Source organism: Carassius carassius, chromosome 4, assembly GCF_963082965.1.
Source record: "Carassius carassius chromosome 4, fCarCar2.1, whole genome shotgun sequence".
Taxonomy (NCBI): Eukaryota; Metazoa; Chordata; class Actinopteri; order Cypriniformes; family Cyprinidae; genus Carassius; species Carassius carassius.
This window is the reverse complement of record NC_081758.1, coordinates 10954521-10971795: the sequence shown is the minus strand read 5'-3', so window position 1 is coordinate 10971795 and position 17275 is coordinate 10954521. Positions and strand designations below refer to the sequence as shown.

Genomic DNA, 17275 nt, shown 5'->3' with positions numbered 1-17275 from the left:
CAAGCTTTGTGACATGGTGCATTATCCTGCTGGAAGTAGCCATCAGAGGATGGGTACATGGTGGTCATAAAGGGATGGACATGGTCAGAAACAATGCTCAAGTAGGCCGTGGCATTTAAACGATGCCCAATTGGCACTAAGGGGCCTAAAGTGTGCCACAGGGTTTCCGCGGGTTATTAAAAAGCATTAAAAGTCCTTAAATGGATTTTGCAAAAATTAAGGCCTTAAAAGGCATTAAAAAGCATTAAATTTGATTCTTACAGGCATTCAATTTTTTAATAGTTTTGAAGAGAATTTTATATCAATTTCTTTGAATATAGCCTTCATAATTAATCATTTTATTTGCTTCCGCAAAATGTACGTTAGTGTGATAAACACACGGAACCAGTTTGGTAATTGGTTTCGGCCGGAGCAAAATTGCCGTGATACGGAGGTGACGCGGGCGGCGGGCATTTTGTACAGCAGTGGACGAGGTCTGAGGAAAAATGGGAAAGTGCAAATTCCAACTGAAGTGGCTGGAAAACGAAAATTTCAAGACATGGTTGCAGCCTGTTAGTGGTAAAAAAGGATTTTGCGGTGTTTGAAAAAGAAAAAGGGGGTGTTGACGGTCGTGTGCGCCAGCCTTCAGAAGGACGCCGATCAACGAGCTGAGCAGGCCGAAAACAAATCGAAAACGCTCATGGCTGAAATGATAACAAAATCTAATACTCTAAGGAGGAGATTCAAGGAAAAGTGCTGTGAATTGAAACATGTTGAGTCAGAGTTGGAACTAAAATCGACTGAATTAAGGCACATGCCTTAATGAACTTATTTACACAGTAATTTCTATAGCTCTTGCTTACATGTATGTACTTTGAATACATTAAGTTCCAGCATTTAAAAAGTTGAGCTTATTGAAGAGCTGTTTTTGTGATGATAAAATTATAAATACAATAATTGTCTTTTTGCTAATTTTGAAATATCTCCAAATAAATTGACAATTAATTAAGCTGCCTCCTGAGCCATTTCTAATTCAGTTCTGAGTTATATAATTTCATGATTGCATCATCATCAAACTGGATGGTTGCAATTAATAATTTGCCTATCTATGTCTATTTAAAAATAAAATGATTATATCTGTATATAAAATATCCGTGGTTAGTCATGGGTCGTGTATGGCATTAAAAAATGTAAAAATGGCATTAAAAAGGCATTAAAAGGCATTAAATTTAATTTGAAGATACCTGCAGAAACCCTGGTGCCAAGAAAACATCCCCCACACCATTACACCACCACCACCAGCCTGCACAGTGGTAACAAAGCATGATGGATCCATGTTCTCATTCGGTTTACGCCAAATTCTGACTCTACCATCTGAAAACAGAAAACGAGACTAATCAGACCAGGCAACATTTTTCCAGTCTTCAACTGTCCAATTTTGGTGAGCTCGTGCAAATTGTAGACTCTTTTTCCTATTAGTATTGGAGATGAGTGGTACCCGGTGGAGTCTTCTGCTGTTGTAGCCCATCCGCCTCAAGGTTGTGCGTGTTGTGGCTTCACAAATGCTTTGCTGCATGCCTCGGTTGTAACGAGTGGTTATTTCAGTCAAAGTTACTCTTCTATCAGCTTGAATCAGTCGGCCCATTCTCCTCTGACCTCTGGCTTCAACAAGGCATTTTCGCCCACAGGACTGCCGCATACTGGATGTTTTTCCCTTTTCACACCATTCTTTGTAAACCCTAGAAATGGTTGTGCGTGAAAATCCCAGTAACTGAGCAGATTGTGAAATACTCAGACCGGCCCGTCTGGCACCAACAACCATGCCACGCTCAAAATTGCTTAAAATCACCTTTCTTTCCCATTCTGACATTCAGTTTGGAGTTCAGGAGATTGTCTTGACCAGGACCACACCCCTAAATGCAACTGCCATGTGATTGGTTGATTAGATAATTGCATTAATGAGAAATTGAACAGGTGTTCCTAATAATCCTTTAGGTGAGTGTATATATAAATTGAGTAATGTTTTGAAATAGTATTACAATAAAATATTTCTTAGTATTATCAGTATTAGTGTTGAAAAGAGATAAATTTGTCTTTTTTCAGGCTTCTTTATTGAATAGAAAGTTCAAGAGAAGTTTTATATATATTACTAACCCCATTCTTTTGAACTGTTGTGCACCTCTAAAATCAAAGGAAAATTACAGGTTGATGTGAATGTTGAATTACTTATGTCTAACCATAAAATCTGATCTGACATCAAGAACAATGCCCTACATGGGTAAATCATGCTAAGCTTAAAGGCCATGCAATTATATATAAAAAAAACTCTCCAGTATGTTTTATATCGGTTTTCCTAAACATTTACATTTACATTTAATCATTTAACAGACGCTTTTATCCAAAGCGACTTACAAATGAGAACAATAGAAGCAGTCAGGTCAACAAGAGAACAACAACAGTATACAAGTGCCATGACAAGTCTCAGTTAGTCTAGTACAGAACGCATAGCCAAGAATTTTTATTTTATTTGTTTTTTTTAATGAAAAGACAAGAAAAGGAAAAGTGCTAGTGTTAGTTGGTTAAGTGCAGGCGAAAAATTCTTTAGTTTAGAGTCTTTAGCTGTTTCTTGAAAATGAGTAAAGACTCAGCTGTACGAATTGAGATTGAGAGGTCATTCCACCAGCTGAGCACAGTCCAGGAAAAGGTCCGTGAGAGTGATTTTGAACCTCTTTGGGGTGGCACCACAAGGCGTCGTGGAGGGCACATATGATTTAAACATTATTGATGATTATCTCTTATATTTATCTTGTTTTATTCCTTTTCAGGTTTAGAGGAGGATGATCCTGGCACTTACCAGGATGCCCTGGTCACTAAAGAGGGGAATGAGTTGTTTCACTGTGTAGTTTATCTGGCTCCAGGTGACTACCACTGCTTCCACTCGCCTACAGACTGGAGGGTGGCACACAGACGCCATTTCCCAGGTCAGCGGCATTGTGTTCTCTCTGTATTTTGCTTTGCTTTCTGAAAATATTACTTTTTTTATTAAAAGATTAATTCACAGAGACTTTAGTTCTTATATGATTAAGTTATAAGAGTCTTTTTCTAATCTGATGGTGACTGAGTAGTGCATAGTTACATAACTGAAGCCCAGAGTGTGGTCTGATATGTTTGTGTTTATCATAGGTTCTCTGATGTCAGTGAACCCAGGAGTTGCGCGCTGGATCAAGGAACTTTTCTGCCATAATGAGCGTGTTGTCTTGAGTGGGGAGTGGACACACGGATTCTTTTCACTCACGGCTGTAGGAGCGACAAATGTGGGATCTATACACATCTATTTTGACAAGGTAAGAACTTTTTTGCTCTTTTTTTATTTATTTTTTTTTATTTTTTTGCTCTAAAATACAAATATCACACTTTTTCAGCTTTTGCATGAGAAAAAGGTGTTTAAAAGGACAGTTCCCCCTGATATTAAAGGGGGGGGGGGGGTTGTGCATGTTTCATGTTGTGTATTGTAGGGCTGTGTTCAAAATATCGATATGACGATGTATCGTCACAGAGGTTTGACGATACGAATATCGATACAGCTGGCCCTGTATCGATATTGTGGCACATGCACAGCAGTAGACAATGCTTAATTTGAATACAAGAACACCATTTAAAATTGAGTAGAAAAGTGCAAGGGTTCTTAAAAATAATGAATAGAGCTTAATATATAGGCTACAACAAGGTTTAATCTGGTTGCAAAGGAACAAAACCGGGGTTGCTTGATATAAAGAGATTGTGGTATCCCCGAAACATCGCGCAATACGGAAATATCTGTTAAGTGTGTTACTTATCTTTGTCAACCTGGCAACCCTGTGCATGCGATCTTTTTCCACTATTAACACGCTTTCTGAAAACACCTGTTAGCTTATAGTTTAGCAACCTCCACTTCATATTCTATTCTCAGAACATTGTAATTAATCAAGTGTTTATTTACACGAGAGAGAAAGAGAGGGCAAGAGAGAGAGAGAGGCTGTGTGCGTAAGAATTACCTCAGTTTTGTTGCCTTTCTCTGTTACTGGTGAAGCTGTGGCTTTAATTCCTTTAGAAATTGTTACCAGCTCATTGGTGAGAAAGATAATGTAGCTCTTGAGCGATTAAACTATTTATAATTTATAAAAATATGTGGGGCAGTGCTAAAAAGTTTGTTCCTGAATGTCTGATTGCGCGCAAAGCGTGATCTGAGTGAGTGACCGAGCGCGAGTGTGCGTAAGATACAGAAGACAGCGCATTAGTTTTGAACTTTTCTTTTTATTTTATTTGTAAAACATAGAGAGTGCATTAATTTATGCAATGATAACCTACCATCAATGTTAAGATGATTTTTATATATATATTAATGAGTACATTACAATATAAATTTATTAGAAAAAGTACATTATTATTTATGGGCTTAAAAACAAAATGCAAACAATTAGAATGTTGTACGTGGTGGGGAGTGCCCAATGTAAACATTAAACATATGCCATTACCTATATTGTACTGGTACAGTTATGGAGGCCCTTCATATTGTAGAGGTCAACTGCTTATAGTTAGCACTGGCCCTAAAGCAGGGGTGGGGAATAGTGTTGTCACGGTACTAAAATTTCAGTATTCGGTACCGATACCAGTGAAAATCCACGGTTCTCGGTACCAATTTCGGTACCAAAGCAAAACACAAAAATATGCTAATTTAAAAAAAAAACTTTTTAGCACTAAAAATCAATTAACTAAAAATCAAAAACCAATGCCATTCTTTATACTTATTTACAATTGTGTTTAAAATTTTTCTACAAGTTAGATAATTATGAAAAACAGTAAACAAGTTTCACCCAAATTTAATTTGTCTTTTAATTTATGAAATTTCTGGTAAATAAAGGGGATTTTCTATTAAAATTAAAACATGGAAGAAATATTGTGATTTCTTTCTTTAAAAAATTAAGTTTTATACATTTTTTCAACAGTAGTAGCAGTATCACATACATTTTACTAAATAATAGTAATATTTCTAGCACAATGCCTTTATGTAAAAATTAACTTTTAGGCCTAATGAATGCATATGTAATTTAAACTGAACTTAAAACTGGTGGTGATGCTTAAGATATTTTTGGTCATTGATGGTTTCTGTAAAAAAATAGTAATAGATCATATTAATTATTATTAAAAGATAATACTACTACTAATTCTACTACCATACTAATGTATATCCAATGCACTATGAATTGATGAGCTGCTGGATTCATGAATATTAATCACGTTGTCTGCGTTCGGTCAAACTGATTTGCTGAAATCAAAACAGGAACGGTACTAGATCAGCTCCGCCCACTACCGGAGAAACCGGTATGTCTTCTGCTTGTTCAAAAATTAATATGAATAATTCTAAATGAACTCCATTACAGGAAAAGACAATAAATAATAGTTTACATATAGCGTGTCGATTCAGCGTGGTAAGACTCTCGCTCTCGCTCTTTTGCATGTGTGAGAACTCTGAAGCTCAGATGCTGAAATTAATGCAAGCGTCGTGCGCTTGGGTCTATGTAGTAAACAAACCCGCACGTCTCTGCCATTCATAAATTCACACAGAGGTACCGAAGTACCGGGTCTTTTGACAACACTAGTGGGGAACGTTGATCCTGGAGGGCCTGTGTCCCTGCAGAGTTTAGCTCCAACCCTAATCAAATACACCTGAACAAGCTAATCAAGGTCTTCGGAATACAGGTAGGCTTGCGTATCGTATCATGGCCTCTGTATCTGATGTGTATCACTTTCAGTATGTAAAAATTTTCTTAAATGGCTTGTTCACAATATTGCGCAATTATCAATTTTAGCAATATTATTTTAGCAATTATCGCCTACGTTTAACGCCTCGTGACTAAACAAAGGGCGCCAATGTGAGTGTGCACACCAACGTGTAAATACACCTCGGGCTCGTTTTTTTTGGTTTGACACGCCACGTTAAAAACTGGCCAACCAATGAGATTGGCGCTTTTGTTCACGTGCATGGAGCTGTCAAAGTTACAGTAAAACATGACATGGTGGCGCTCAAGCACAAGCCGAGCACACTTGAACGTCTGAATTGATACCCAGCCCTAATCGCCAGCGAAAGTCGCTTGGGTATGAACACAAAATACGTGCCGAAAAACGTTGGCAATAAGCAAGTGCGATTACGGTGTGTACGAGGCAATGTTATATATCTTAGTTATTTGAGACTTGTTTCTTCCTCTAAATGTTACCCTTTCCAATCCACCACTAAACAGATTAAAGCTCAACTGTTAACCTCACTGATAGTCAACAATAGATCTTAGTCAGTTTAGATGGCATATTTAATTTTTTTAATTTTGTTTTTAATTTACTTTTTTTATTTTTTTGCCAACCTCTGGTCAAAGCAGTGTATGGAAAAACATCCGCATGAACATTCTTCAAAATGTCTATTTTATTGGCGCCGATAGCCTCATGGGCAGCATGCCAACATATGGGACCATTGTGCTTCGGGTGTCCCGAGTTTGAGTCCCAGCTCACGGACCTTTCCCGTTTCCTTCCCTCTTTTCCATTTCTCATGCCCTATCATAATGAAGGCAAAAACACCAAAAGTAAATCTTTAAAAAAAAAAGTTTTTATGCAAATGCTAGGGTATGTGCACAGTGTGCATAACGTAAATTTAGTAATCAGCATAGGAAGTGTGTACTGTGTGCACACATCCTGATTTGTCCTGTCCTGAACATCCTGATTTTTGCATACCCTGCATGCTCAAATCACACATGCGGCTTGAATTTTTTTGCAATAAATAGTTGGTCCAAAAGGTAGCAAGAATGTCCCAGTCCGTTGTCAAAAAAGAGACAGAACTACAACAACAGCAACAGACGGGCAAGCTGAGTCAGTGATGTAACCATTACATAATCACAACAGACCAATGGTAGTGCAGAGGTGTTTACCAGCCAGGGCAAACTTTTCTGCTGAGTTCACTTTGGCAGTCTGGTTATAACTCCCGCCAGGAACTTTTTGACACGATTTTGGCAATCGTTTGAAATGACACCACACCAGTTATTTTGCTTAAAGTATATTGGGTTTAATTTCTGAAACCCCACAGAATTGATCTTGTTGGCGCATGATGTATTTTCTGTAAAAAACATTTGTGGTATTTCAGCATTAGCAGAATAGTGAGCTACATCACAAAGAGTGGATTTAGCCTCATTCCTACTGACTGCAAACAGACCACTAGACAGTTGTGGGCTTGTGTAACACTCTGGGTTAATGGGTGAGATGAGAGTTTGACAGTAGTGGCACCTGTTTGTTGTATCCTGGCTTTATTAGTGGCAGGATGTGACCTCACTGAGTCTGAAACTGTGCTTATTTTTTTTAATGCCACATATTGCCTAAATCTAATGGATTTTATTCACAATAAAATAAATAGAGAGGTTCCCCATCTGTTATAAGTACCAGATTTGGAGGATAATTAGAGTTTTAAAAGGCAAAGAATTTGGTTTTATTGCACGGACAATTAACAACTGATTTTCTCTCTTTAGGAGCTCCGCACCAACAACCCACGATACAACAAAGGGTCATTCAACGACTTCAGCTACGCTTCAAACAACAGCCAGGAAGGCGTGAGCATGAGAAAAGGAGAGCACCTGGGCGAGTTCAACTTGGGCTCCACTATTGTACTGTTATTCGAAGCTCCAAGAGATTTTACCTTTAATTTGAAAGCAGGCCAGAAGATTCATTTTGGAGAACCTCTTGGGACAATGTAACGCCAACGAGAGGGGAACACAATCTGATGATGGACATGCGAAACTGTGTGCAGATGCATTCAGTGTCCCAAAAACTAATACACTCACATTTGCAGAGATGTACTCTGTTTAAACTGAGATACATGTGTGCTCATATGTACTCAATCAGCCACCACTGTTGCATTATTGCAATCTTTTTTTAAGGTTTGTTTTTTTGTTGTTGTTGTAAAATAAGCAAAGCTTAGACCATCACGTAAAGTATATGTTTACCATGAAATGCCATCCAGATTTTTTGGCTCTAAATTATTTTTCTATTTTGTTTTAGTAAAACGGTTGTATTGTTTTTGTGTTTGCCCATATTGCCTTTGGCTGGAGTCCACCTGTGTGAAGGGTTTGAAGAGTTCAGGATTTCCACAGCTAACTCTGCAAGCATTGGGAATGTACAAGAGGCCATTACTATTTGGTACCTTTATATTTGACAGCACTTATCTTTAAAACCGTTCTCTCCGTCCAAATTTTGCTTTTTACGAAGGTGCAAGCCATTTTGACCATAAAATCATGGCCATGTTTACTCAATAAGGAAGAGTTTTGGAAAAGGCAGGTGACTGTTATCACTGCCATTTGTTCTCTGGTGTTGAATTATGCCTTTGTTTGTTGGTGTAGCAATTAGTTTGGCGATAAATGTTAAGTATTTTGCTGTCTCAACTTGATTAGTGCCAAAACGCAAGAGATATTTTTTACTAACACACCTTTTTTTGCCCTTTTGATATGAACCAGGTTCTTGTGATCTTATGTTTTTCATTCTTGGAGTTTTCTTTGTTTTATTAACCAGCGCCTAACAAGTTCAACAGAGTCTACACCCTGAACTAAAGATAAAGACCATCCGGACTCTCCTAATCTGGACCACACATGTGGATGGAGAATTAGGGGAAGGTCTCTGGACATTTTGCATTGACTGTGTTGAAACCACTGGGCTTTTCTGTGCACAGGCCACACTTCTTTTGGAGTACAGTCTTGTTAATTCAATTCATGTAACATAGACATTAATACTGACTATTTCAGAGTGCAAGAAACGTGTTATAAATAAATTTTAAAGGTTATCTAAAAAGTTGTGTTTTATAGATTTGTGATCTTGGTATTATCTTTTTATTATATATTCTTAATGTTTTGCCTACAGTGCTTTTTCACTAGGTTTGCAGCTTCTTGGCCAGGAAAATTCATGATTTGGCAAGGTTCATAATTTAAAGGTAAAACAATAATATACCGTTTGTGGTGGAGTAGTATGGTAAGCTTACAGGACATTTGTATATTTATATGCAGTGTTGGGGAGTAACTAGTTACATGTAACGGCGTTACGTAATTTAATTACAAAATTATTGTAACTGTAATTAGTTACAGTTACTAAGAAAAAATGAGTAATTAAATTACAGTTACTTATGAAATTTTTTACGATTACAAAGGGGATTACATTTGAATATTTACACACATCCACATACAGATTTAACTGATTTCTTTCCCAAATTGCACTGACTATTCTGAGACATACCGCCCTAATAATTTCCGGGATGCGGAAATACAGTCATTCATAAAAACGAAATGCCTAACGCGGACGGAATATGCCACATTTTGGATGACTAAATCAAAAGTAGGTCAGTACACTTGAATCAAAACATGACATCGACTGGTGTCTGTGAATATAAAGCCCCAAAAATGCAATATATGACTTGCACATTCTGCGTTTCTGTGGAAATCAGGCGCGGACTGGACACCGGGAGAAACGGGACAATTCCCGGTGTCATGGCAGTCGATTTTGCCCCACTATTTATTATCATTATTGTATAATTGCCTGCCGAATGTACTAAAGCGATCATTTGCGAATCCGCCATTTGATAATTAAATCTCTAATAAATCATGAAGTGTTAGTCATGACTCGCGCGCTCTCCGCGCCTCCGCTAAACGTTTTGGATCAGACTCAGAGTAATCAATGCGAGAGAGTGAGAGAGAGAGAGAGATGGAGAGAAAGAGAGAGAGATGGAGAGAGAGAGAGAGAGAGAGAGAGAGGGAGAGAGAGAGAGCTCTCCGCGCCTCCGCCAAACGGTTTGGATCAGACTCGGACAGAGAGAGAGAGAAGCAGAACTACTGTTCAGGGTTTCAGGTCAGTTTCATCTGTAAAGATGCTTTTTTGTCTTTGTTTTTTTATTTATTTAATCAAGCAGCAGCACGTTGCTCATCAGTCATCACTCAAAATACTATATAAAGGACATCATTATTATCTGTTGTAATGTTACAGTAGTAATTTAGCTGAAAAAAAAACAGATTTTTTTTTATAGGTTTAGGGGGAGCTACGACAGACAACAACAATGTCAATGTCACCTTTATTTATATAGCGCTTTAAACAAAATACATTGCGTCAAAGCAACTGAACAACAACACAACCCTTACGAAAATTAACATTTTAATATTTAACTATAAATCCAGAGAAAATGGTTAGCCTACTATTGTTTAACTGTGATAACCAAAAATGTACAATTATTTTACAAATGTATTTATTTAAAAATAAATACAAATCCATTTGCAAAAAAAACAAGGTTATTTTACTTTTATATAGGCTAATAAAAGCATGGTTAATTTTTTGTAAGGGAAAAACATGACTCGTGTACAGTATTAGGATTTTTCTATAAAGATATTGTAGTATTGTAGAGTATTGTATTGTAAAGTATAGTTTTGTTCAATCTTGAGTATTAACGTCATGAGAGAGATGGATAACAGGGCAAAATAAAGAGACTGAAGAGAAGGTGCAGTTCAGGAGAGAACTTTTAATTATTTTGCATGTCCCCAAATTAAAGATTTAAACCTGTTTTATGTCAGGTCCATACAAAAAAATAGTTTTGTCCATGAATTTGTTTGTGTGAGTTTGGATTTCCCAGTCTGAATTTTTTTCCCAGTCCGCCCCTCCTGTAAATTAATGGCAAAGACATGGTTTCATTTACTACACATAGGCCTACTGAAGCTCGCAGTGTTTTCAACCTCTGCTGCCTCAATATAGGAGTACACGAGCACATAAACATAATTTCTAGAACTGCTTTGTGTCACTTAATGAGCATTTTACTTATTTTGAGAAAACTATCATCATATACAGAGACAGCAGTTTAAAAAAAATACCAATATTTCAGGAGTTTATTACAAAAAATACGTCACATGCTTATTAGATAACTGTATTTAAGTTGATGTATATGCTTTTATTTATTATTCTTTAATTTTCACAAATTTAGAAAGTAATCAAAAAGTACTCAAAAGTAATTAGTTACATTACTTTAATAAAGTAATTGAAAAAGTTACACTACTATTACATTTTAAACAGGGTAACTTGTAATCTGTAACCTATTACATTTCCAAAGTAACCTTCCCAACACTGTTTATATGTGGGGGAATATAAAAAGGAGAAATCTCTGCAGTATTTGAAGAAAGTAATTCATCATTATATAAACCTGGTTAATAAACAAAAGAAAATCTCAGCAGAACATGGATTAAAATGTCAGATTCTTTGGAAGGTGGAGACTTGTTCGATGTCGCCTCATAGCTGTGTAGTCGGAGTCTGTGAGTGGCGAAAACAGTCCTTTCCCTCTCATTGGAAAAACATGGCGTTGACTCAGAATGGCCTTCATAAAATCATTTCCGCCGCTCGACAGAGCAACATGCGTATAAAAACTGAGCCGTATTGGGTCGGACTGTCAAGAGACCGCTTTTACTACAAGCCGACTACGAGACGGCTTGTGAAAGTAAACATTTGACGTTTTGTTTTGCTTAATTTTAATAAAGTAATAAAAGACTTGCGTAAAAGCCTGTCGTACTTTCTTATTGATATATTACAAATATTTTTAACATTAACAAATCAGGTAACATTAAGGTCCACTGAAATGTGCAGCATTATTCTGTGTGTGTGTGCTGCAGCTGTCTTATCATTTTCACAAATACATGCCGTGAAATAAAGAGAACCTGAAAATATGTATATAAAATACGAAAAAAAAACGTGGTTATTGGTTACATATAGTTAAACCATGGTAAGAACAATGTTTTGCTACACTAACCATAGTTTAACCATGACATTTGTAGTAAAACTGGTTACAGGCTAATAAAAACGCCCCCCCCCCCCAAAAAAAAAAACCTTGGCTAGCCTACTATACTTTTACTATAATAATACCATTGCTAATTTTCATAAGGCATTGTGTATAATAATACGAAATAAACGTTTTAATATATTATGACATCAAAAAATATCAGGGAGTGAGATGTATTTAATTGTGATGCTGAGGATGGTCACTGTGCACGGGGACAGGACTAATGACAGTCCGTCTGTTTATCAGTCATATACATCTTCAGATCAGGTTATTAATTATTATCAGTCATGTACATCTTCAGATCAGGTTATTAATTAATTCTTATCAGTCATATACATCTTCAGATCAGGTCATTAACTTATTATCAGTCATATACATCTTCAGATCAGGTCATTAACTTATCAGGTCATTCACTTATTAGAGGTACAGAATGCCAAACAGCAACTTTTCGACACAGCACCAAGCAAAAATCAAACCAATGGTTTGTTTTCCCCGCGGCACAAACGGTTATAACGTTTTTGTGGGCGTTCCCGGAGTTACACTTTATTTTTTTGTTGTTGTTATAAATATTCTCATTTAAAAAGCATTGTTTATTGCTTAATGTTAATTGAAAGAATGCATATAATATTTTGTAGTTTAAAAAAAGGATCTCGCCCACTACTGAAAACGAGGTATACTTGAAACGAACTGGCCTCGCGTGACCCCTCCCCCCACGCGCGCGCGCTCACTCTCTCTCTCTCTCTCTCTCTCTCTCTCTCTCTCTCTCTCTCTCTCACACACAAACACACACAGCGCGCCAGTCTGTTCTCTTCTCTTCTGGAAGCTTCTCGTTTCTTCTCCATCCTCCAATCACAGTCAGAGCCGCTCACGCGGCCGAAGACACGCCCGTTTTGTTCAGTAAGCCTTGACCGTTACTATGACCTTCAGAGTAGGCAAACACTGACTTCTACAATTGTACGTTACTATTGTTAGCAGCAGTTCCACTGATAACTTTTTATTATATAATAAAGTCGTATGTATAATAATTAGGTTAAGAAATACGGATTAAAATAGTTTTCGATTAATTACAGCCGCAGTGATGGGTTTTTTCTGTTGGCATCTCATGTGTAGCTTGTTAAGAAAGATATCAGTATCACGCCATGCTTAACTAAACTCAACTCATGATTTAAACTCATTACTGTACCAGTGCTTCACCACAGCAGAGCAAACCGTCTTCAGCTTGCCTTCTATGGTGTAAGATCACTTCAAGGTTGTATTTTAACAAACGCACTCCCCCTACTGGCGCTATGTCTGCAGTGTATAAACATATTATTTATCAAACACTTGACCTGAGACAACTTGTTTTCATTATTTATGCATTATTTTATTTATTTCTAAGACATTTATTGATGCTGCTTATGTTTAAGTGTTTGAGATGTGGCTTTTAATGATGAGACCTTTTTGATAATTAGGCTCTCAAAAAGTATATAAAAGTACATAATTTAGATATAGATTTATCAGGCAACATATTGGTTATCGGCTTTCAAAAAAAAAAAAAAAAAAATCGGTTATTGGTATCGCCTATAATTTTCATATTGGTACATCCCTTCTGCTGTGTGTTTAAATAAAATATCAACGTTATATGTCAACTACCCACTCAATTTCCAATCAAGACGTCTTACAAAGTACACCATGCACAAGTGTGACTGTAACACAAAGCATGTTTTTTGCTAATTTGTAAAGTAAAATCAATAATTTAGCCACAATGCAGTAAAAACACAGACATCAAGGAAGGGCTTACATATCATCTCTACTATAGCATGAAAAATGCACATATAACAAACTGATTTTATCAACTAACTATGTGTGGGCACTTGATATGTCTGTTACATAATCAATCTTTTTTTCCCAGTGTAAAAAAAATTAATATTTGCCAAAACAAAATGAAACCAGTACAAAATACAGTTTGTCAGTTTATGTGTTCTCACTTTCATGCTCCTGTTAATAAACGAGCTGCTGCAGTCTGGACCATCTGCAGTAGGGTGAGGGATGTCTGACTACAGTAGATTTAGCCCACATAAGGTAATAACCTTCGACCAGGTTAATTACTGAATCACTAGTTATGATTATGGCTTATTTCACTGTACCAAGAAGCCATCCATAATCCAACTTTAAGAACTAAAAATACCTGACAGTTCGATGAAGCAGACAGCAGCACAAATGTGGTGCCTGTTAAGCCTACTTCCTTTGATGATAGGAGATCTCATTCCAGAGGGAAACAAATACTGGGAGCTCTTACTGCTTGTGTTGACCTGCATGAAATATATTTTTTCTCCAGCCATAACAGAAGATGTGGTATTATTTCTTAGACATCTCATTGATGAGCACCACAGCCTTTTACTAGAACTCTTTACTGATAGACATCTAAAGCCAAAACATCATTGAATGCTGCATTATCCAGGTGCCATAAGCAGACTGGGCCCTGCACTACTGGTCTATGTGCTTTGAGACCATGCATGGTTATTTTTATTTTATTTTTTAAACTATGTGTCACTATGTGTTTTTTTCTTTTCTACCATATTTCACTGTGTCAATGCGCTACCAGTTGTTTTAAATGTCCCTTTTTCCAAAAAGTTTTCATTTTAAAATTTAAAATTAATTAGTAGAATAAACGTCATTATGAAAAATGCATGTCATACTGTAGCTTTATATTTGTTACAAGAAATGAAACCTTGTCCTTGGTACCTTTTTTTTTTTTTTTACAGAGTGGATCAACTTCCAGACCTCCTGTGGACCAAGTGCCCCATGCTATCCTAAATGACAACATTTGTATGTGTTATTGCATTTCTGTACTTAAAATGAATCACCTTGTTGTTCCAATACCCTAAGACTTTCGTTTATCATCGGAACACAACTGAAGATATTTTAAATGAAATCCGAGAGGTTGCTGTCCCTCCATTGACAGCCTATGGAAACCGTTTACAAGGTGTATTACGCTTAACAGTAAGCTAAGAATGATTTAGACCATAGATAGATGCCAGAACATGCTTAAATATGAAACGGTCTTCAGCTTGCCTTCTGTCAATAAGCGAATTAATTTGAAAGTTGTATTTTAATAAGCGCACTCCCCCTACCGGCGGCAATGGAAGTAACATCTGCAACTCCTGTTCAAGTCATCTCTGAAGAACTATGAACATTTGTCCTAGTAAGGGCGGAATTCCCTCGAGGCATCCGTGTGTCCCCATGTTATCCTAACTTTGCGTGCAATTTACATAATAATTAGTTACAGCTTGAAGTGACAATTAGCCTTACAGAAATCATAATAACCATAGTTTCCACCAAAAAAAAAAAAAAAAAATACCTGTAGTACATGTATTATTTTTGGTGGAGATCTTGTGATAAAACTTTGTAAACATAGCCACCACTGACAAAAATAAAACAAATATACTTAAAACAATTGTTTGAATGAGATCCGAGATTTTTTCCCAAGTAGGAATTGTTTGAAAGTAACAAAAGAAATCTATATAATATGCAAAAGTCTCAAGACAATGGATAATCAATTTTCCAGCATGTTAATTGTTTTAGGTTAGCTTTTAACTTTTAGAGTCAGAGTTTCCTTTGAATCTATCAATCATTAACTCATTTCTTAATGAAAAAAGAATATTTTATGTATCAAATGACCCTCTCCCCTATATCTTTGCAAATGTTCGGTTAACTTTACATGAACTCTCTGGCACTATGCTGAAAAAAAAATCTAACGCTACATAAGATTAATGGTTAATGACAAAATTGGATTATAATAACCCTATATACTTGAAATACTGTAGTGTTGTAGATTCCAGGTAACAAAATTAATTTTTATCTGTAAACCGGCTGATCTGGACTCCAGTGTATTTGTCCCGGGAACGTGTCCTCTGGGCACTGCGTCCAAACCGGTTGGGTTGCTGATATATACTGCCTTTAATCAGCTAGAAATAATTCCTTGTAGGAAACATGGAGTAGTTCTTAAATAAAATGAGTTGAAGACAGCCGTTTACAGAGACAAAAGTGTTTTTATGTATCAAAAAATATAGTGATCATCATGCCTAACATATACAGACGAGGGAAACATTTTGTTGGGCATATTTCAATCACATTTACAACAGTCAGGCTCACAATCTTATGTTCACGACCCATTGTATTAAATGTAACTACCATAATATTGCTTATAATCAAAATAACATTCATACTATAAAAGGTATCATGTTGCACTAAATAGTCTCTTTGGCAGCTTTGACAATCTTAGACACAATGTGTCAGCGGTATGTCTACAGCAACCAGAAAAGCTTGTTCAATAGAAACTCGGATGGCACAACACTCATTCAGCAGTAAAAGATGACGGTGTCCTTTTGTGTATCCCTTTGAAAAGGAATAAGGGCTCTTCCTCGAGTTTCATTAACTTGTGTCTGACAGTATGTCAAGGGTGAGGCTCAAAAACCTAAACTAATTTGAAGAAGTCCACCGGGACGTATTGTGAAGACAGCCCACCTTGATGTGCCCCAGTAAAAACTGTTCAACCTCATTTAAATGTATAGAAACACTCCATTACAACAACATTAGCCAAATAAGTTAAACCTGATTGAAAACAATTTTAAGCAAGTGTATTAGGTGATGCTAAAATGAAGGGGAGTATATAAGCATGCCATTGTTTAAGGCACACAAAGGTAAAGCTGCTTTAAAGTGGTTTAATAAGAGCAGTCCAGCTGAACTTAACTGTGCCAGTTTAACAAAACAATGTAGTAATCCAGAAGTTAATATTTAATATAACAGCTTTCAGTGTAGCCACAGAAGGTCAGCTCTTGTTTTATCCAAACCGCTGTGTGATTTCCAGGTTAATGTAATAAACCTAAAATCCAGTCATTTTAGACGTGCAAAGCATTTGGCTTCTGAAATTTGGGAGGTGGAATGGTGGCTCCAAACTGTAAACCCATAATCCTTTGCTTCAGAGGGTAAATATGCTGTCACTTCCTCCTCCGACAGCGGCAGCAACAGGCGTAGCAGCGTCCCACCTGCTCGTCGCTTTCTCGCACTGTGTAAGCTGGAGGGGGGTTCTGGCTGCCGTTCTTGCCCTCGCCGTAAACCGGCACACTTGAGGTGTTGCTCTCTCCTGGGGTTTTGAAGCTGTTGTAGGGGTTGAAGGCAGAGTTGCGGTTATTGTAGGTGCTCTCTAAGGCCATCGGGTTCATGATGATGGTGCTGGAATCAGCCTGATCCCGCAGCTTGGCACGAGGGATGATGACGTCCCCATAGGGGTTCTCAAGAGAGATATTCATGGTCTCAGGCTGGAGAAGCAAGTCGAAAAAGAATAATCAAGAATCAAGTTTCAGTCCGTGGAAACATAACTGGTTCTGAAATATTTGACTTTTCTTGAATTTTTCCTAAAGGAAAAAATGTATGTCATTGTGTGAACTT

General features: G+C 37.0%; 1 protein-coding gene across 8 annotated transcripts in view; it reads left to right on the top strand.

The window, feature by feature from the left end:
• The window catches only part of LOC132133988 (phosphatidylserine decarboxylase proenzyme, mitochondrial-like), a 31030-nt gene extending 22195 nt beyond the window's left edge, over positions 1–8835 (top strand). For all 8 annotated transcript variants that reach the window (XM_059546896.1, XM_059546918.1, XM_059546894.1 and 5 more), the window contains 3 exons: positions 2805–2960; positions 3163–3323; positions 7524–8835. In XM_059546896.1, coding sequence (XP_059402879.1) covers positions 2805–2960; positions 3163–3323; positions 7524–7748 — 542 coding nt within the window. In that variant the 3' untranslated portion in view covers positions 7749–8835. The remainder of the gene's footprint in view (positions 1–2804; positions 2961–3162; positions 3324–7523) is intronic.
• Positions 8836–17275: the final 8440 nt, after the last annotated feature.